The sequence below is a fragment of the Brassica napus genome, chromosome C7 (assembly GCF_020379485.1).
Source record: "Brassica napus cultivar Da-Ae chromosome C7, Da-Ae, whole genome shotgun sequence".
NCBI classification, from domain to species: Eukaryota; Viridiplantae; Streptophyta; class Magnoliopsida; order Brassicales; family Brassicaceae; genus Brassica; species Brassica napus.
In genome coordinates, this window is record NC_063450.1 from 19,816,713 (window position 1) to 19,839,567 (window position 22,855).

Here is a 22,855-nt window from a genome sequence, read left to right on the forward strand (position 1 = left end):
CAGTCATGCCCTAAATCATTCTTAATTTATTTGTTTAAAATAGACATACATGTATAGTTGATCTATTATTTACTAAGGTTACGAATGGAAGAGCAGGACAAGTGCAGTTCTCCTCCACGTGCAGTTCTCCCGCAATACATTCACCATTCACGTTTTTCTGTTTGCACAAGCAGTTTAAGCGGGAGATTTGCATGCAGTTCAATATTTTTGTCTTTTTGTGGAAAAACGGGAGATCTGCATGCAGATCTCATCCGCTAACATTTAGTGGTGTTGATTTGCATTTTTTTTTTTGATAATAAATAATTTTGTTACAAACACTTAACTTTAAAATATATTTATCTGATTTTATAAATAATGTACAATGACTAGCTCAAACTATATAGTTTACACTAATACTCTTTGTGTTGTTTTAAAATTATAAGCATAACGTTCAATCGCCGACACAACACAACATTTTCAAAGGAAGAAGATACAAATCTTCCTACATAAATATCAACAAGGGTAAGTAGTTAATATTTTTTTTTATGTTTTAAAATAGTTAATATATAGGTAAATGATTGAAATTTTGTAAATCTATTGAGAAAAGACAATTTTAAATGAAATCTTAACCGAGAACGTGTATTTATTCAGTTTTACGATCAAATAATTTTCATGACTAATTACCGTTTCAAATATCTTACATCCACTGGTAGAGAGTTTCCCGGTGGTAAATTTAACCAAAAGTTCAATATTACTGTAACCTACCGGTTCTCTCAAGAAAATCTTGATCACCAAAAAAAAAAAAAAAAGAAATGTAAGTATCTTATAAAACATTTACGGGTATTTCGGCCGATCCTATAACATCTAAGATATTTGTTTAGATATCTAGGTGTAATTTTTATTGTTTTAATATATGATCTATAGTTTTGAACTGATTTTGTCATTCATAAGTTATAATAAATTATTTGATCGGTTTGATCAGCTTCTCTCCTGCATGATCTGCTTGATCTGCACTTGTCCCGCTTGATCTGCACTTGTCCTGCTTGATCTGCATAATCTGCTTGATCTGTCCCGTTTGAACTGCTTTTACCATTCAAAGCCTGAGTATTAAACGATTGACTGAAGTTAGTAAATTTGTATAGTTTTGAGATTAATTATTTTATTAGTGTGTATAGGAGGAAAAATGATTGCCAAGTACACGAAAATTGTTACCATAAATAAAAATAAAAATAAAAAAAAAAATAATCAATATACAATATTAAAAGGGCAATATAAGTCATTGGGAAGGTGTCCACGTTGGCCAATTAAATCGTCAAATGGAAAGCTGTGTTTTTGCCATGCCACGCGGGGATTAGGCTGTTTTCTTTACTCGATCCGTGAGATGTAAAATTTGGCCCAAAAGCCCAATTCAAAAGAAACCCTACAAGGCTTCGATGGTCGGCGGTGACGCCTGAGATTCTCTACGCTGAGACTCGACTTACGCTTCATTACAGTCGTTCCGTGTTCATTCCTATTCTCCCCGTTTCAAAGCCACATTCTATGTTACTTTACCCTGCTCAAGGCGGTGAATTTAGAATTATAAATAGGTAGAATGGAAACTTCATATGTTCTTCTTCGTGATTTTAAGGCTGGTCGATGTCTTCGACAATGGAGGTCCGATTGATGAGATTCTGGGCGGCTCGAAATGTCAAGTGTTCTCCTCTTGATGCTCAGGTGTGTTTGATCTTAAATCTCAAATCTCAAAATCATAGTATTTTAACCATTCCGGTGACAAGTTATTACTTTTGATTAATCTCATAATCAAAATTTTTATTCCGTTCTTTGTTTAATATCTTTGAATTTTTATCATGCTCTGTTTTTGTTTTTTGCAGGAAGAATATTCGTCTCAACCATAAGGTAGATAAAAAATCCATATTCTCTTTTCTCTCAAGTCTCAAACGTCATGTTTCAAATTTGTAATACCTTTCGTACCAATTAGTGGTTTGGTTTTCAAGTTTATGCATACAATTTCTGTCCTTCACTGATTTAACTGAGAGTTTATATGCTAATTGAATATATTAATTAGCTTTTGAACTTCATGTTTCAGCTTTATGGTTACACCTTTAATTTGCTTAGATACTTTGTCTCACTGATCAACCCGAGATTTAGCTTTGAGTTGTGTGCATATATTGGTTTGCAGATGTTTTCTTCTAATGATGAAAGTTGACTTTGGAGGCGTTGAACATGATAGTCAGTCTCCACGTCAATCTAACCGTAGCAATGAATAGACATGAACCTCAAATGCCCTTGCTCTTTTTATAAAATCAGTTACCTTTATCCTGTCTAAATTTCTATTAAGCTTTGTATTCTTATGGGTTTGGAAGGCTGCAATCACGCATTCGATGAATGATGCAGGTATTCTTATGAGTGTGCAGTTCCTTCGAAGTGCAAAGATTACGGGGAAGAGAGTCATGGCTGGTCTTATCTTTGCAAGCACTCTGGACGCAACACTCAGGCGGCGGCGTTCAGACCAAGGTTAGCTCTAGAGCTTGGGATTCATTGCTTTTTTTTATCCAAAGGGATTCACTGCTCAAACGCAATTTCTATAGTCTTAAGTTGAGTGTTTTGTGTTTATAACCAGCTCCAGTTATGGGGGTCATTGTGAAAGTGCATTGCTTTAGTGTTGTTTTCTGCTGTCTACATACCTTACTTACATCTTACATAATCTTTGTTTCAAGGACAATGATGCACGTGGTGAAGATCTTGAGGCTGTTGGCGGCAGTCTCTACCTTCAAGATTGCTCTTTTTTTTTGCTGCAGTTACTCTGCAAGCTCATACATGGTTGGTGAGTAAACGACCCTGCTGATTTGTCATTTTTTTGCTACTTATTGTTCTCAACCAGCTAATATTTTTTAGATGTAACCATGTTTTGGTTTGCACCAGATACTGATATGCTTTGTAGTGTCTACTAATGGTTGGAATCAGGATAATGCAGTTTCCTACCTGTTCTCAAGAAGCAATTGTCTTGCAGCATGTACTTCACCACTCTCTTTCTTTCTTATGTTGATAATGATGATTTTTTTACTAATCTGTTTTAGCTGTATTGCAGGTTATTGCAGAGTATTCAATCTTTCCATGTTTGAATCATCATGTAAATACACTTTCTTGAATTAAAAACCTAAATTCTTAATCAAAATCATCCTTGAATTATAATTTAAATGCAGTTCATGATTAGTTGTGTTTCTTATTCTAATTCTTAAGTGATTTTTGCAAGAGCGTCAACTCTGCTTTCATATTATATGAGCAACATTATCAAAGTATTATATATGTCATTGCTGGCACTTGCATTCTCAGTTTGTTCCCTCTGGTTTTATTTTCTGATTTTTTTTCACATAATTTTCAGAGAATCAAATTTGGTTTGGGACCAGACGGGAAGCTAAGATTTCCTTCTCATCAACAAGACACACATGTTTTCCGCTCTTAGACAGTACGTATCCACAGGAAACCCTCTTTGAGGACTTCGTCCTCCGCACAACGCCCCTACCTACGACCAACAGCCTCATTCCACTTCTTTCTTCTCATACAAAGTGTAACACCCGTCTCATCAACACTCAAGACCGGCGTGCTACTAATCAACAACTTATATCTTAAATCCGTAAAAAGGTCTAAAAGTTGACTTTCATATAAATAACGAAATAAATCCATAAATCCCATAGTTGAAATAACTGAAATAATCGCCGAAATAATAGATATGAGTCCGAGAAACAAAATAAAGAAAAATGCCTAAAAGCACCAGCTGTCCGATCAATCTCCTACTCGTCAGTCTCACCTGCAAGGGGGCACACGAGGGGTGAGTAACAGGGGAGTTACCCAGTGAGGTATGGGATACTAGACTCGAAGTCCATGGACCCGGACAGAGCACTCCGAATAAATATAATTTAATCCTAACACGTTATAAACACGGTACCTAAAGTACCCAAAGATCACACAACAGTCCTAGCGAGGTGCACACCCGCTGCCCACTAACAGGCCAAACACCACCGAAAATGTGCTCGGTTCATACACACACCGAACAAGTGCTCGGTAACACACGCCCGTAGACGATTTATCGACCTCCTGGGTCACGCGTCAACCGGTCGACTATAGCTGACCGTAACCTCCAAAATATCCGGCATACAGAAGTTCGTCTCTGTATCCATCTCAGACAATCATATAACTCCTAATAAAACAACTATTTTTATTTACCAATTTTAAATGAGACAATCATTGTTGAATCCACTAACACCCTACTTCCGGTTTAAGCAAAGAACCTAAAAACTAAACAAGCAATAATAGACTCGATTTCACACAGACGGAAACACATTAGAAATAAATTATACTTATTCGAGGTCCTAAGCCGTGTAAGAGAAATTCGAGAAAAGATCCTCACCTTAGCCACGTGGAAAAGTAGTAGCTATGAACTCCAACTGCTCAAACAGACTCCAAATCTGAAATCGAGGCGAAAAATCGAGTCAGAACGCCCTTCGAACGGTTAAAAACGGATAACCGGCGATTTGGTCAAACAGTCAACCCGCTGGTCAAAGGTCAACCCGGCCAACTCTGACCCAAGCCGGTCAACCCTTGACCAATTGAAATCGAATTGAACCAATCAGTTTATCCAAACCAAAATCAATTTCAATTAGACCAAATCGGTTTTCCGTAACCGAAATTAAATCAATTTTAACCGCCGGTTTAACTTAACCAATTCAATTAATTTAAACCAGAAATCGATTTAATAAATAACCGGTTAACCTAAACCAAACCGAAATCAATTAACCCAACAAGTTGACCGGATCCGAGTTAACTCGCTGAGTCGACTCGGTCGAGTCACCGGCAGCGGAAAAAGGACGGCGGCTTACCGGAATCAACGGCGGCGACGGACAACGGCGGCGACGGACAACGGCGGGTACTGGTGGCGCGTGAGATCCACGCGCGGAACGTGCGGAGAGCGGCGGCGGCGCGTGTGCCACACGCGCGGAACGACGCGGGAGAAAAGCCGCGCTTGACGGCGCGTCCGGGCGACTTTCCGGCTGATCTTCTTGGTCCCGACTCGTCTCGACGTCACGATCACGATGGTGGTCTTAGAATTACGAAATTCCAAATGGTTAGTGAGTTATGATCGATTGAATGAACAGCCGTTTTTAAAACCAAATCGGAAAGATGATTTCCGGTTACCTTCGTCTGGGATCGGCGGTGAACTGGTCGATCTCGGCTCTGGACGTGGTGGTGGCGGCGGTACGATCTCAGGTGTGAGTGACGGCGGTGCGATCTCAGGTGTGAGTGACGGCTCAGTCTCTGTAGAGTTACAACGCTTAGGGTTTCTGAAGAATAAATAATAGGGGATAATGGTTTATATATGGGACTCACCAAGGGCTTCCTGCAACACTGACGGGCTCTGACGGGCCGAAGTCACTGGGCTGGAAATTGGGTCGTTACACAAAGATCATGGGAATCTCAGTATGGCTGTTTTTTTCTTGAGTTGGTATTCGTCCATTCTCGCCTCCTATGCAAACCAAGTCCTCTCTGTTGCTTCCTCCACATTTAGCGGTAGGGTGTCTCTATTTGGGAAGTTGCTTCTCTTATACCCATGGCCCAGGCTAAGATCATACCCTTATGAGTTAACAGCTGGGTTATACAGTTCTAATGGTCATGACATGTCGACCATACGAGGCAACCGCAGAGATTTTTGCAAATCAATAAAATTTCTCATTTTAGAAAACCTTCATTAACAAGTTAGGGTTTAGGATTGATTTAAATGGCAAAAATTGGAGCTTACAATGATCCCTGTAATGTTTAGCATGAACATCATAACCGACACTTATCTTCATCCATAATAAGAGATTGAAGCTAAACATTAACTTGGTCAAAAATATATAGTTTGATACTGGTTCACATTATTTCTCTTTAGTCTTCTCTACATAGTTGGTGAAGTTAAGCATTCTATCCACATATTTGCATATTCAACTGCAGCTGCAATCGAACGATTGCATGCTTGTATTTCTTAATAACGCAAAATCGTAATCTTTATTTTCGGAACATTTAAATATCTGAGAGGAAGTTCAGAAGAGTATAATCTTTAATCATCAATTTCTGACTCTAACAAGGTTTGGTCGCTGCTATTTATATTTATAACTGGTTCGGACTGAGAAGCAAATCCTTTCATCAGACTCAGACCAATACAACCGAGAGGCTCGGTTAACATCTTCACGTAAACAGTATTTCCGAGCATGAGTTAGTCCTGGACATAAACCCTGCAAAAACCCAAACAGAAGAAAACTGACTTTGTTGTTAGGAATCTAATCGAAAGAAAGAAACAATCTTTTATGTTTAAATACTTACGGTTACATCTTTATCAAACCGGTCACTAAGGACAAGTGTTACTTTAGGAACCTTATTTTACTACAACGGGGACAACTGATCAAACAAGTAATAAAAGAAGGATATAAGCCTTAGATAGAGTGTCCACGTACGCGAAAATAATCAGCCAATGAGAAACTATATTTTTACCATGTCACCTCCTATATTTGTTTTTACAAAATCATCTTTTAACTTTTTACTTAAACAATTATAACCAAATTTTTTTTTTTAGTGAAATATATTATTTATATAAATATAATTATATTTTTTATTTATATAATAGTTTGTAAAGAAATATTTAGTGTAAATAATATCATAATTTTATAAAATACTAAAATAAATTGGGTTGGTTTTCAACTTTACAAATAAAAAGTATTATTTGTAAACTTAGAAAATAATATATCAAGAATATTCTTTTTTAGGAAAAAAAATAGAAAAATACATCGGAGACAAATTCATCTCTATTATGAAATTCCTCTATTTTAGAAAAAAAAAATAGAGGAATACATTGGAGATGGTCTAAGGCATGGCAAACGTAAATGATCGACATTGAGATTTCAGCTTTTCTGATTCTTACTATTCTAATGTTTCAATATAATTTGAATATTCCCTTTGCTTTTTAATATAATGGTTTAAAAGTGTTTTTAATTTCACTATATAAATTGTTTTTATATTTCAATATAACTTTATATTTATTGGATATTGTGTGGCCAATTAAATTATGTAAATTACTGTGTAATTGATTAAATTTATATATTAAATGACAGTTTTCTAAAGTAATAACTTTTAAATATTACAGATTTTAATTAAAACTGGAGGATATAAGCCTCAGATAGAGTGTCCATGTAGGCGAAATAATCAGCCAATGAGAAACTATATTTTTGTCATGTCACCTCCTCTATTTGTTTTTACAAAATGATCCTTTAACTTTTTACTTAAACAATTATAACTGGAAATATTTTTTTAGTGAAATATATTATTTATATAAATATAATTATATTTTTTTATTTACATAATAGTTTATAAAGAAATATTTAGTGTAAATAATATCATAATTTTATAAAATACTAAAATAAATTGGGCTGGTTTTCAACTTTCACAAATAAAAAATAATATTTGTAAACTTAGAAAAGAATATATCAAAAATATTGTTTTTATGAGAGAAAATAGAAAAATACATCGGAGAGAAATCCATCTCTATTATGAAATTTTTCTATTTTAGAGAAAAAAAAAATAGAGGAATACATTGGAGATGGTCTAAGGCATGGCCGACGTAAATGATCGACGTTGAGATTTCAGCTTTTCTGAATCTTACTATTCTAATGTTTCAATATAATTTGAATATTCCCTTTGTTTTATAATATAATGGTTTAAAAGTATTTTTTGTTTTACTATATAAATTATTTTTATATTTCAATGTAACTTTATATTTATTGGATGTTGCGTGGTCAATTAAATTATGTAAAATATTGTGTAATTGATTAAATTTATATATTAAATGACAGTTTTCTAAAGTAATAACTTTTAAATATTACAGATTTTAATTAAAACTGATTACATTTTGAAACAGATAGAGTAATCTATAAATTAACTCTATATATATATATAACTCTATATAGATATGATGACAAAATTGTAAAGTGGTCTCACCTTGAATTTTTCTCATTCTGTGCATTCCTAATTGGAAGGAGATAATCAACTTGTAATATTATGTTAGTCTCAGTATATTAGAAATGGTCGAACCGTAAACCAATTAAGGATGATGTAATGAGGACATAAAGATGTATTTCCAGTTATCACAAATATATAATCAATTGACAAGAACCTAATTATGTCCAGCGTAGGACAACATAGAAGAATTTCTATACCTTCTAATATTATAATATCTCACTATATAAGTGGCTAAATCAGTTTTCTCTAGCACAAATACTCACTCCATTCTTGGAGTTTAAGTTTTTCTATCTGATGATATTAGTAGTTTGATCCAAAAAAAAAAAAAACGGTCGAACTGTACATTGTAATTGGTGAAAGAAAACAAATAAAAATCAACCGAAAACTTTTAAGATTTATGAAACAAAAATTGGAAATAGCAATTCTCTGCAATTAAAAAATAAGGCAATAAAATTGTAAAAATACAAAATAAAACAAAAAAATACACAGAAAGAAAGATTTAGTAAATAAAATCATAATTGATAATGCTTAGTTACACTAAAAAGTCTAAATTTACAACATACACAGTTTTATTTACATCTTTAAACCTATTATCTAATTAAAATGATTCTAAAAAAAGTTTGAGCATGAAGAGTTAGAAAATATACGATAAAATATAATACATAACGTTAAAAATACATTATCACTGATCACTAAAAAATCATGTTAGTAGTAATAAAAATGAAAAGACAACACATTTATTAAAACCATAGAATGGCACGCAACAAGGTGTTATTAAATATACAAACTACAAATTAAATATGCTCAACGCAAACACACATAAAAATGAGACATCATATTTGAATATATTTAAATAAATAATTTTAAATATATTATATTTTTGATAATTTTAAAATTACTTAAAAAGAAACTAAATTATTAAAAAAACTAATATACAAATAAAACTAAAGCAATATTTTGTAACATCAAAATAATAAATGAATAAAAAATATATTATGTTAATAAAATATATTTTAGATTTTAAAGACTTCTAATTCATGTAATATTACAAAATTCAAAATTTGTTTATTACAATTAATATTTTACCATTAGATATATTAAAATAATATTCTAGATCGATATTCAATTGTCAGTTTTCAACTATTACACGTAAAAAAATATTATTAAGTATGTTTTTTTTTAAAAGGGTGTTTTATATTTTAAGTAGGTTCTTGGAGTACTTTTTCTTTTCGTGAATTTATTCGAGATGAGATTTCAATCTTTTAAATTAAGATAATTTATGTTCTATACATAATTATTATTTTTTTACATAACTCTAAAATCTCGGAATTGATTCTTTATATTTTATTAGTTAATTCTGTTACACATAATAGAAATATTTACTTCAAATTAAAGATATAAAAAAATCAAATTTAAAAATTAGTTATATATAATTTAATATATAAAAATTTACATACAAATAAAAATGATAAATGTAACAAATTTAAATAAGTATCCAGTGTATTGAAAACTACAGGGACTACATAAATTTTACGACAGCATCCCTCGATTACTATTTGTTATGTTGTTGACACATCAACATAATTCTGATAATCATAAACGTGTATTGGGCTTTTAACCCGGAAATTTCTGGTGATACTTAACACACTTTAACGTATTATCTCATGTTTTTGATATATACGTTGCATTTTGAATGTTTGATCTACATGTATCTATTTTGTTTTTAATCATTTGGTTATGTATTATGATCTGTTTCTCAAATAAATTTTTATTTGGTGATGTCAAAGTCCAAATTTGACATACTTTCCGATATTAAAAGTATATTTATAGTGTTAACAACATAACATCTAACATCTTTAATTTAGTGATGTTGTCATATGATTCATATAATTCGTATAGTTTTAATGCATTAATTTTATCCAGATGTACAAATATGTGGTGATGTGTTGTTCGTTTTGCTGGTAATTATTTTTCTCTTACTTATATCCAAACTATAACCCATTTACCTTAGCAAACTTTCTGTTTGTCTTCAACACCAAGCCTGAACTCATATAGATCACCTAGAAAACCATTCACCCCACAAGAACAAACATTATGAAAAAAAAACATCTCTACGTCCCATCATGAAAGAAAAAACCCATTAACATGTAAATTATAAAAGCTAGCAATAAACGTTAAAACTGTTCTTCTCCCCCACTCGTCAAATCAAAAACAACTTATTTAGGAAACAAAGAATTGTGATGAATTTTTCTTTCTATCAATCAGAGTGGATGGATGATTTGACTTAACTTAAGGTCACTGTTCCCATTATATTCTTAGACTCTCTCAAAATCACACATCAAAATGTTAGTACTCTTTACGTATTTTCTACATTCAAATTATCTCTAAAATTAATGTCCACGATATAAGTTTCGAATGGTGATATCAGATTGCACCGCATCCTAGTTAATATTAATAATAAAAATATATATATTTTTGTTACGGTTAAAACCGCACCGCAATGTTTCGCGTGTTATCATTTGGACTCATAGTAAATGTTGACAAAAACAAAATTAATTTGGTGGTCGCAACTAGTCCAACATCGCGTGTAGTCATTACGTAAGTTCACCCATTAGATAAAGCACTTCCAGATGAAAGTTAGGCATAGATATTGGCTTATACAATATACCCTTTTGTTGTTTTCAATGTTAAGTACATGATGACAAAAAAAGTGTTAAAGAACATAAACTGAAGGGGATTTTAAGATGTTCTTTGTTCCGAAAAAGAGAGAAGATGTTTTCTTATTTTCTCTATGTTCAGTTCCAATCAGTTATGTAAAATAACTGTAACACTTAGAACGTAAAGTGTAAACACTTAGAAGTTAGAACTATATAACTCTTTTGAGTTATGCAATACACCATTGCCAAGGTCTCTCTTTTTTTTTTACCTCAAAGAGTCATTCTATTACTCAAACTTTAGGCGGTCTGGGTAACCAGACCGGAGTAGAACAACTAATAAAATGTATCTCCCTATGGAAGGATCTAGCAGTCTTAGCTAAAAAGTCTGAAATCTGATTGTGCGTTCGTGGAACATGAATGATGCTGAAGTCCGGGAAGCATATATGTATCGTCTCTATCCTCTCCAATTCTGTCGCAAAGCTTGGCCAAGCATGAAGTTTTTCTATCATTGCAATCAGCTCCTTGTAGCCTGTCCCAAAGCTCTGGCATATTGAATGTTGAAGCATATTCTCCATTGCCCATCGCAGTTCTTCTACCTCCGAATGCAAGGCTGATTCGAGTGCAATTTCTTGTCCCCATAAGTTGAATGTTCCCACCACTATCCATCCAGACCCATCCACATCCACTAAAGTGAGCAGAGGTTGTCCAAGATCCATCTAACAAGCAAATATTACTCAAGCTTATGACTTGGGGTTCCTCAGTATTGTTATCTTGTACCACTAGTTGTACCACTTCGTTCGCATCAAACCAGGCTAGGCATTCACTTTCTGCATATCGAACTAGCTCCAAAGGATCTCTATCTATCCCCCCTAAAAATTTTGTCATTCCTAGCCTTCCAAATATACCAGATTATCCGTGGATAATGATCTATGTCTTGTTCTGGCACGATAATGTTGTTTTTACTCCAGAATAGGTAATCCATATTTGTGTAGATGCTTCGTACTTGAAATATATATGGGCTTGTTGGAGTTGATGATAAGGACCAAAATTGTAGAGCTGGCGGACATTCGAAAATGGCATGAGTTACAGATTCCTCTAGTTCTCCACATCTTGGGCAGTAGTTATCACACCTCATATTACATCTTGCTAAGTTCCTCGTTACTGTCACATGACCAGTTAACAATTGCCATATAAGATGACATATCTTCTTAGGCGCCTTTAACTTTCAAGCAAAGGCTTAAAGCTTCGTGATACTCGGCTCCAAGACTTCATTCTCTTCCTCTGTCTTTAATAAATGCTGAGCCACCCAATATCCAGATTTAACCGTGTATTGGTCATTCCTTATGTAATTCCAGCAGAATGTATCACGAGGATGAGTTGAGCTTATGGCTAAACTCCTTATGAGTGGTATGTCATCAGGATTGACATAGTTCTCCAATAGAACAACATCCCAATCCTTTGATACCTGATTAATGAGATCGCTGACTCTCATATTAGGATGCATAACTGGCTCTACAGGGATAGCTGGTCTCGCAGGGGTCGTTGGAATCCACATATCCTCCCACACCTTGACTTCATAACCTGAATATATCTTCTGTCTGATTCCCAGTAATAACAACTTCCTTGCAGCAGAAATGCTAGTCCATACATAGGATGGGCTGCTAGAAGAGTTTACTCGTAATGGTGAAGTCAATCTAAAGTATCTTCCCCACACATAGGAAGGGCTGCTAGAAGAGTTTACTCGTAATGGTGAAGTCAATCTAAAGTATCTTTCCCACAAGACTCGGGCAACCAAAGAGTCAGGAAATTGTACTAGCCTCCATAATTTTTTTTCCAATAGGGGCAGATTGAACTCATTGATCATACGAAAACCAATCCCACCCTCCTCTCTTGGTAAACAGATTTTTTCTCATTTCGCCCAGTGTATTCCTCTTTTTGGTGGATTTGAACTCCATCAGAATTGAGCAATGACACTTGCTAGGTTTTCACATATCTCCAATGGGAGCAGGAAAGTAAACATAATGTAAGTCGGAAGAGCTAGCAAAATGGATTTAATCAACACTTTCTTCCCTCCTTTTGAGAAATATCTACATGTCCATCCATTCACTCTATGCATCAACTTATCCTTGAGAAATGCAAAAAGTTTGCACTTGGAACCACTTATGTCTTCTGGGATATCTAAGTAAGTTCTCATGCCTCCTTCGTTTTGTATTCCAAGTGCATCTTTAATCTATTGCCTAATAGTTGCATCAATCATCTTACCAAAGAGTAAGGATGATTTATCAAAGTTGATACATTCACCAAATGATTTACCATATTTCCTGACTACTTTTATTACTTCTTCACATTCACGGGGCTCTGACTTACAGAAGAAAAGGCTATCATCAGCAAAGAGAAGGTGGGATATTAAAGGACACGCGCATCCCCGTTATCTTCCCTTCGTTCTCTGCAAGATTTAGAAGGCTAGCGAGCGCTTCCGTGCATAGAATAAAAATGAAAGGAGACAAAGGATCTTCTTGGCGTAGGCCTCTACCAGGAACAATATTTCCTCTTCGCTATCCATTCATGAGTACCTTATATTTCACTGACATAATGCATTGCATTATCCAGGTGATCCATGTTTCTGAAAAACAAATGTTACGCATGAAAGCTTCAATAAAAGACCATTTCATCCTATCATATGCTTTACTTATGTCCGTCTTAATGGCCATTCTTTTACTGCGTCCACTTGGTTTAGTTCTCAGAGTGTGAAACATTTCTTGAGCAATCATAATGTTGTCTGAGATTTGTCTTCCAGCAACAAAAGCTGACTGGGTTTCCAATATCAAGCTTGGTAGCACTCTCTTTAATCTCTGGCATAAGACCTTAGAGATTATCTTGTAGCTGGCGTTACATAAATAAATGGGTCTAAATTGAGCCATTTCATTAGGTTTTGTGGTCTTTGGGATGAGACATATATTCGTATCATTCAGTCCATTCGCCACCGTCCTCTCAAAAAGGAATTTATTAGCCATAAGAGTTAAATCCTCCTTTATTATCTCCCAGAATTTTTGATAGAAAAGTGCAGTCATCCCATCTGGACCTAGGGTCTTGTCTGGATGCATAGCAAAAAGCGCTAATTTGACCTCTCATTCAGAGACCGGAGCTGTAAGGTTGTCATTCATTGTCCCAGTGATCGTCGTAGGAACTTGAGCTAGTGCATACTCAATGTCCTCTAGGTTAGATGATTCAAAGATCTGTCTAAAGTAGCTAGTATCAATGGCTATTAATCCTTCTTCGTCCTCAATATTTCCATTTGCATCTAGGAGCTGCGTGATTTTATTCATTGCTTTTCTTTGCTTTGTCAAGGTATAAAAAAAATTTGTATTTCTGTCGCCTTCTCTCAGCCAAAACATTCGACTCTTCTGCTTCCAGAACATTTCTTCTGCTTTAAGAGCATCAGAGAATTCCTTTAACGCTGCAGCAATTTCCTTAGTTATAGCATTATCATCTGCGTACAAACCCTCCACTTTTTCTTTAACTCGGCCAAGGTCTCATTTTTTAAAGAATATATATATACATATATATATATACATAGATACCATTATAGTATATATGTATTCCAATTTAGAAAACTGGCAAGGGAGAAATTCCAAAGATGGGAATTAAAGTTGACACACACATCGGTTAGATCGGTCGCGTAAATAACGCGGGACAAAATATTGATAAAGGCTGCTCTGAGTGTCTGACACTCTCATGGATAATTTCATATAATTCAGTTACAAATAAAAGAATAGATTATACATGTGTGTGATTTTGTAAGAACTTTATATATATTCTCATATATATTTATATATATGAATGTGTGTGACGACAATATATAAATATGTGTCTATGTGATGCGAAACATAGTGCTTGCTGATTCTTAATTATCTACTGATTATAACGTAATGGTATTTATTTGTCTTATGATACAACATAAAATGTACAATGCATGCTAGTGGGGGAATGTAAATTGCTGAAAGAGAAATAATATACCATTAAGACATGTAAAATGTAAAATGTAAAATGTAAACTGACGAGCATTTTCTTCTCAATATTTTTATTATATTTAATGGTTTCAGAAGAACGGTGGAATGGTTTTAAAAAAAATATATAGAAGCTGATTTTAGATTAAAGAAAATCAAGTAGTATATAGTAACACTTAAATACAAATGTTCAATTATTTTTTTGCGACATGCTATTAACCGTTGTTTTCAACTTGCAAAAGAAAGGGTTGAAACAGTCTCCCAAAGTATATGAATAAACGTTAGAAACAACGATGAAATAAAGACAACATTATATATATATGTAGCTGTTTTCCTTTTTCGGAATATAATATCACTTAAATTAAAATTCCCCGTTAAGAAAGCCGTGAAACTAGGGCTTTTCTCCCTACCTTCTAAGATCGCCCACATGCATGGTCTGATTGAGAAACTATTCTGACATTATATATGCATATAGATCCAACAAATAATTATATACTAATCAATTTGATCAAAAAAAAAAAAATTATATACTAATCAAAATTCATAACATAATGGGGGTACCATGAAATTTTTATTTAAAATTATAAATTATTTTTAAAGATCAGTCATGTTTTTCTAAGAGATCAGTCATGTTAGTAATTTATATACGTAACTTAAGTTATTGGATGCATTGGGTGAACGAACTTATTCACTTTGTGTCCCATCGACCTAATATATACTCTTTCGCCCCACTTTTCCTGCTCCCAGACCCGCAGCAAAACTTGATCACATAGACATCTATAACACATTATCAGTCTCGTATAGCAATACAATTCGTTTAACTAGGTCTTAATTCACAGTACTAACGCTGTAAGAAGAAGAAAAAATCGTTCTAAGCTATGCAATCGGGAACAATTTATTTTTTGTAGAAACAAGATTAATATTTGATGTTTATACAAGACAATAATGATTCTAAGCTATGTTTTGTTTGTCTTTTTTTTTCTGATAAAAACTATGTTTTGTTTGTTTACTAACAAATGCTTCATCAATGCATACAGAGCAAAATATAACGTACAATTAATAGTTTCGAAATTTGTTTCTTTATGTAATCTAATTGTCTTTACCGAACAAAGAAAACACACAGAAAACGGCATTTTTTAACTTACAACGGATCCGCCGGAGAAAAAAGAATGTTATATAGCAAATGACGATAATACCTTTAACGATCGGTCAAGTAACCAGCTCATTGACCCACCACTAGGCTATAGTGGTCATTTTCACAAGCTCAACTTAATCTTAAATAATATTTTACTAGATAATAATCTGGGCTTTGCGCAGAATATGATTATTAGTTTCGTTATTTTTTAATAAGAAGACATTAATCTGTTTAATCTGAATATCTGTTCGGTTTTACGTTGTTTTTTAGTTTTTAATCTCCTAAAATATAACTATCATTTTAAATCAATATTTATTTGGTTTGTTCGGTTAAAATGTTTGATGTTTTTTATTTTTTTCCATGTGATAATCAAAAATTATTATTATTTGTTTGTTTTCATGTTATGAATCTTAGATAGTCGTGATGTCGAATCAATGGTTTCATATTATAGTTTCTAAACGGATAATAGGTAAAAAAAAAAAAAAATTATCAAGACAAATCATTTTACTACAATTTGGTCGATAGTGAAAGAAGCATTAAAAAAATTAATATTTTAACTTCTAAAAAATTAGATATTTCAGTTGTGCTAAATACTTAGTTATAAGGTGCTCAAGTCAATGTGCATATAACGAATCAAATTGGATATACGTTTCTATAAATATTGATATTTGTGATTTGCTTTTTTTTTACGGATATTGCATTTTAGTATTTGATTTGCTTCGTAGAGTTACGGATTTTTCGGTTCGAATCAAAACGAATAACGAATCGAATCAAAATTTATGAATAATTTGTCCAGCTCTATTTTTAAACAGTAAAAATAACGTAAAGAAAAACCATGCATGTGAGTTTTATATTAGAAAAACGTAAAGTACATAGTGTGAACATATTTATGTAGAGTTTGGTTGACAAACTCTCTACATGTGACATATGTTCATTTTAGTGTGAACACATTTATTACAATGCTTCTACACGTTACATGTGTGTCCAGTTTAGAGTGAACGCATTTATTACAATGATTCTACTTTAATATATAAGAGATGTCAAGTAATTAACTAACACTATCTATAACGACTTTGACTCACTGATCGTCTTTATTATTATTTCCCACAGTCCAACCAAAGAAATCACTGATCCCGTCGGACGCTATCGTTTCATTGTTCAGGTCGCCGGCACATCCTTGAGAAAGCAACATGCTTAGAGAATCTCCTTCTAGTTCTAGCTCTTCAAGATCTGCAAAGAAATCATCTGGCTGATGCTGATCATGAATCTCCGGTCTATATGGAGCAATCTTATTATCGTCATCGTCTTCTACGTTTTCCAACTCCATGTCTTCTTCTCTTTGTTCATTCTTAACGGCAAAGGATAGAGGAGGAGACGCCGAGGAAGGCAAGTGAGTGTTGTTTTGAGGGTCATTGAGTGAAGCGGTTGCGGTTGAAGATTTGGAAGAATTGGGGTTAGAGGAGCAGGAGCGTGTGGAACCGGCGAGAGCGTTGCGTTGAATGGGCCAGGGATGGTTATGTTCGGAAGTATATGTAATAACCAACATGCTTGGATCGGCTCGGCTTCTTTCGACTTGTTTTCTTGCTGAACAACCTTTTGAGCTGCTGCATCTATAGTAACCCCTGAGAAAAAAACAAGCATATATAATTAAGTAATCATCAAGATTAGCCATATTAATCCTTATGATTACATCATTAATATAATGGTTTATATCGGTAAAATGCCAAAACACTACTGAGTGAAGTTTATTCCTCATATTATCGTAAGACAATGATTTCAAAAACTCTTTTTCTTGTTGTGCTAAATTCTGATGACTGAATTGTTATCTTAATTTCACATGATTTGTAAAACAATTGTTAATTTCACGGGTGGATATATGCACAAAATGTCACAACAATCAAGAGGGATGATGTAAAAATATTCGAATCTTTGTAACAACTTGACTCAAGAAGACTGTAGTGGTGAAAGAAAGCTTATTTTTCGATCTTTGTTTAATGATGGATACTGGTGTGGTATGAGTTTGTGTAATACCTTGGAAAAGGAGAGCCTTTGATGGGTTTCTGACCGTACTTACGCCAGGCCCATAGATCAGACGGAACCACTTCTCCACTTGATCGGCTGTTCATGGCAGCCGGCGCCGGTATACACACCACCTTCTTTGCCTGACTCTTCCTGCACGTATATATGAATACTTACACACGTGTGGTTTTTGGTCTACTTATAAACAGGCGTGTATATATGTAAGTTGTGAAAGCTTAGTTTGGTAGTGGACATTATTATTATCAGTTGTGTTTGAGATATGATGCAACAGTTGTATGTTTTTTAATTGTGACAGTTCATAGATTCTCCTGCATGTGTCTTCAATCTCAACCCTCCTTCCTCTCATGGATATAAAGACATATATGTATTCTGTGTATATATGCACATAAGTTCATGAATATGAAAAGACAAAACAAAACAAACGAGAAAACTTAATAATGAAAAGCGCACATATACACATACACACTAGGTAACCATGCCTCATTCCATTATTACAATATGCATGATTTTTCAAATGACAATAGTAATGGATAGTTTCCTATCAACCTACATCTACCAGGGGTCTTAAAACCCTAATTGGCTTTACTTTCTATGTTATTATGAAAATGATGTAAGTTGTTGAATAAAAAATTAATACTGTTATACATATGATAATTGTATATCGTGTGAGCATTTAATGAATCATATGATGGAAAAAAAAAATATTATACCTTCTCTTAAGGCCTATATTCCGAGGGGAAGAAATCTGAATCTGAGACGAGAACGTGTTACCATCGACCAATAGACAGTTTCTAGGACTGTTTGTATTGGCGTTGATGATCCCTCTAGGCGAGGCGGCGGCTGCGGCGGCCACAACGTGAGCCGACATGGCCGGAGAATTACACGGAGAGGACTCGTGGATGATGTTACTATGCGAGATCCGGATTCTTGGGAAAATACTGCATTGACTCTTTATTTGATCATCTTCCAGTACTACCTTAGGAACTAAGAAACCGTTGTTGTTGTTGGCGTTATATCCGGCGGTGGAGAAATGGCTAGAGTTTGTGACGGCGTTGAGTTCTTGGAGAAGAGGATCGGTCATGCTCACGAATGGATCTCCAAAGGGATTCATGTGAAGATCTGACGGCGATGGTTGTGGAAGAGGCAAGATGTTGGGAGAAGAAGAAATTTCCGGCGACAACATGTGGCCTCCGATACCTCGCACGACGTCAGTCAAGTCCCCTTGAAAATTGTCCATCTCAAGAAGCTAAAAGACGCTGCACATAATCTATATATGTATGATGATATATGAGTGTGCCTTGGTGTATATTATATACAGCTACACGAAAGAATCTGATCAAAATAAAAAAATATAATCATAATGAATGGGAAGAAGAGACTATGATACTAGCATCGTGTTTGTGAGTATTTTCTTGAAATAAGTTGTGATTGTCTTCAGAAGATATTGAGAAGATGAAGAAGAAGAAGAAGAAGAAGGAAGGTTGATGATGAAGAGAGAGACGCTGACTTTTTCCTGATGAGATGAATATCTTCTTGCCTTTCTACATGTTGGTGAGAGAGAGAAAGAGATTTCATAGAAATTATAATATTAAGAGATATCAATATTTTAAGTATGGGCGGAAATATAAGTTAAAGTAACTGAGATAATCTATTTATTAATCATATAGATAAACGGATCGACGGCCAAGTCATTGTACTTTTTAGTTTAAATTATTTTTCTGAGTTTACTTGAGTTTGTGAAGTTCTAATATAATATTGGTTATTATTTTCTTCTTTTTTTAAATGTAATATTGGTTCTTGATTATTCGTTGCAAACATTTCGGTGGATTACAAGCTGTTGGATATAAACAAATACCCTTTTCCACTCGCAAGAAGAATAAAAAAGATTAATATTGGCTGACAAAAAAAAAAGATTCATATTGTTAAATTATTTTTGAGAGAATATATAGAAGAACGCCATTTTTTGAATTTCCTGTCAAATTATGTTAATCTTTAAGTAATTACTAATGGAATATGAACAAAGTAAGAGACGCATATTCTAGTTTAGATGATGATTTAGGGGGTTATTGGGAGATAAATTTGTGTAGAGTTTGTAAATTATAAAAGTTGATAGATTTTAAAAGTCATGTGGATCAAAAAAATATATATACACTAACTTAAAAAATTGATTATAACTTTTCTAAATTTCTACTTCATGAATTCATATTATTTATTTTCTATCATTCATTTTGTAAACTATATTTAAAATATATTGTTTAGGATTTAAAAATAAATAAATAAATACTTCAAATTCAAAGTAAAATTTTTAAAAGTACTTTCAAAAAGAATTTCGAATTTCAAAATAATTTTTTTTCAAAAAAGTTTTTGAAAGAAAAAATCGAAAAAACATTTTTCGAGAAAATGTTTTGAAAAAAAATATTTCGAAATTTTTTATAAAAAGTTCCAATTCGAAAAGTATAAATTTTAAAAAAAAATATTTAATGAAAAAATAAAATATAATTATACATTAAAAAGATAATTATATTAAATGTAATGAATTATATAATTTTGGACATATAGTCTGGTTAAAAGTGCAAAAGATATTTGGCAAAAATGATTATTTTGTTTTTTAGACTTTTTTCACGTAGATTTTATAAATCTCATGGATACATATGATTTGAAAGTTATGTCTTATGAGTAAAAATAGAGAGAATTCATATCCCGAACACTGCATTTAGCTATAATTAGATAATTAATAATAATTAAACTTTTGAATAACGAGAGATTTTAATAGATTTAAAAAAAATTCATACCAATAACAAGGGATTTTGAAAGTTATGTCTTATTATCATGGCATGATTTCATGACAAGATCACTCCTGAATTTGATTATCAGTTTTGATACTCACGCAAGAAGAGCAGCAGTCAGTATAACTGACATCATACGCATTGTTGTGATGAAATAAAGTTAAGTAATATTTGCCAAAATGGATGAATGGTATACTTTTTTTTTTTGGTAGGAGATGAATGGTATACTTGCAAAAAGAGTTGTGACGAGTAAGAAATGCGGCCGCAAATTTCGGAATACGTTTCATTGCTAGCCAATCAGAATCTACCACGAAAACGTTATGGCTAACATTTATTTTTGCTGAAATCAGTAACCGAGATATGTATTGATTTTTTACTAATATTGCACTTCATTAACAACAAAAAATAAAATAAACAAACTGTTAAAAGGTGCTCACATAATTATTAGTGGGTCAGAGGAAAAATCACTGGACAATATTAACCAAAATTCTACTATTTTGTAGAACAGAAATGGACAGAGGTAGACTGAATAGGCCTGGGATTTTTATCCATAACCGAATACCCGAACCGAAACCGATCCGATTTTGACCAGTTCGGATCGGTTACGGTATAGTCTAATTTAACCAATGGATAATATTATAAAAATCCATGGGTTGCGGGTCGGTTCGGGTTTTTATCCGGCCAAAACGGATACCCAATTTAACCCGACTTTAATAACACGACATAGCAGTTAGGCGTGATTACCAGCCTCGATACAATCCCCAATTTCCCAAAAATATGAAATTACGAACCCTACTTTCTCCCTTTTCGATTCGTTTTCTTATAGCATTCGAAAATCGTAAAGGTCTCTTCTCTCTACAAATAAAGCAACCGGTTTTATTAGAAAGCTTCAAAGCTGGATCCATTAGCAAGCAACGATCGTCTTTTCTCTCCACCGTCTGCATCTTCGATAATCCAGTCGGAGGTAAGCAACGGTTTCTTTTTTGATTGTTTGATTCCTTTTTTGCATTATATTGATTATGATTTCTTTTGTGATTGTTTGATTCCTTTTTGCGATTGTTAATTGTTTACTTACGTATGTGTATGCAGATGGGTTCTTCTCCTACCGATCAACAAGCTGAAATGAATCATGTATTAACAGATGAAGAACTATCTGCAGATGAAGAAGTACAAACACCGGGTTCGAGAGATAAAGCTGGAGGTTCTGGTGAAGGGTCAAGAAAAAGGACGAGGTCTGATGTTTGGGAGCATCTCAGCAGGCTACCAAACAACTACGACAGATGTAAATGCCGCTATTGTAGTAAAGAGATGAGTTGTCCAACCAAGTCAGGGACCACCAATCTGAGGAAGCATCTCACTAACTGTAGGTCATTCATGGCTTGGAAGGCTGCAAATAAGTCAAAAACCCAGTCCCGGTTAGCTACAGATGCAGAAGGCAACATGAGTGTTGGTAAGGTGGATGACAGAGTGTTCAAAGATGCTACCAATGAGATGATAGTCTTAGCAGAGTTACCGTTTAACTTTGTGGAAAGCTTGGCGTGGAAACACTTCTGCAACAAAGTGCAGCTACAGCCGCCTGTTTGTAGGAAGACATGTACAACGGAGATTGCGGCAATTTATATGAAGAGGAAAGCAGAAATGAAGAAAGTTCTTGGACAGAACAAGCAAAGACTCTCTCTGACAACAGATATATGGACTGCTCCTTACACTGCGGCTAGTTACATGGTAATTACTGCTCACTTTGTTGATTCAAACTGGAAGCTGAGAAAGATGATCATAGGGTTTAAGAATGTGGATGATCACAAAGGGTCTACAATTGCGAGAGTTCTTGTGGATTGTTTAGCAGAGTGAGATATTAAAAGAGTCTTCTGCATCACAGTTGATAATGCCACAGCTAACACAACATCCATGAAGAAGTTCAAGGAAGAATTTATCAACCAAGGAGAAGATGCACTGGTTTTGAATGGTGAGTTCTTGCACATTAGGTGTGCGACACATATTATTAATCTGATTGTCAAGGAAGGGTTAAATGAGGTGGATGATAGCGTCAATTCCATTCGAAATGGTATTCAGTACGTGAGGTCTTCAACCAACAGACAGAAGTCATTCGAGTTTCGGGTTGATACGGGAAAGATGACCAGAGGAAGCCTTCCATTAGATGTCAAGACAAGATGGAACTCGACGTATCTGATGCTAGACCAAGCA

At 33.9% G+C, this 22,855-nt stretch overlaps 1 protein-coding gene across 1 annotated transcript; it reads right to left on the reverse strand.

The window, feature by feature from the left end:
• Window positions 1-16,663: 16,663 nt before the first annotated feature.
• LOC106422038 (probable WRKY transcription factor 14) lies at window positions 16,664-20,113 on the reverse strand. The gene is made up of 3 exons (XM_013862861.3): window positions 18,575-20,113; window positions 17,856-17,996; window positions 16,664-17,446 (listed from the first exon to the last, which is right to left on the reverse strand). Exons 1-3 carry the CDS (start codon window positions 19,099-19,101, stop codon window positions 16,903-16,905), a joined length of 1,212 nt encoding a protein of 403 aa, XP_013718315.1. The 5' UTR covers window positions 19,102-20,113; the 3' UTR covers window positions 16,664-16,902.
• Window positions 20,114-22,855: the final 2,742 nt, after the last annotated feature.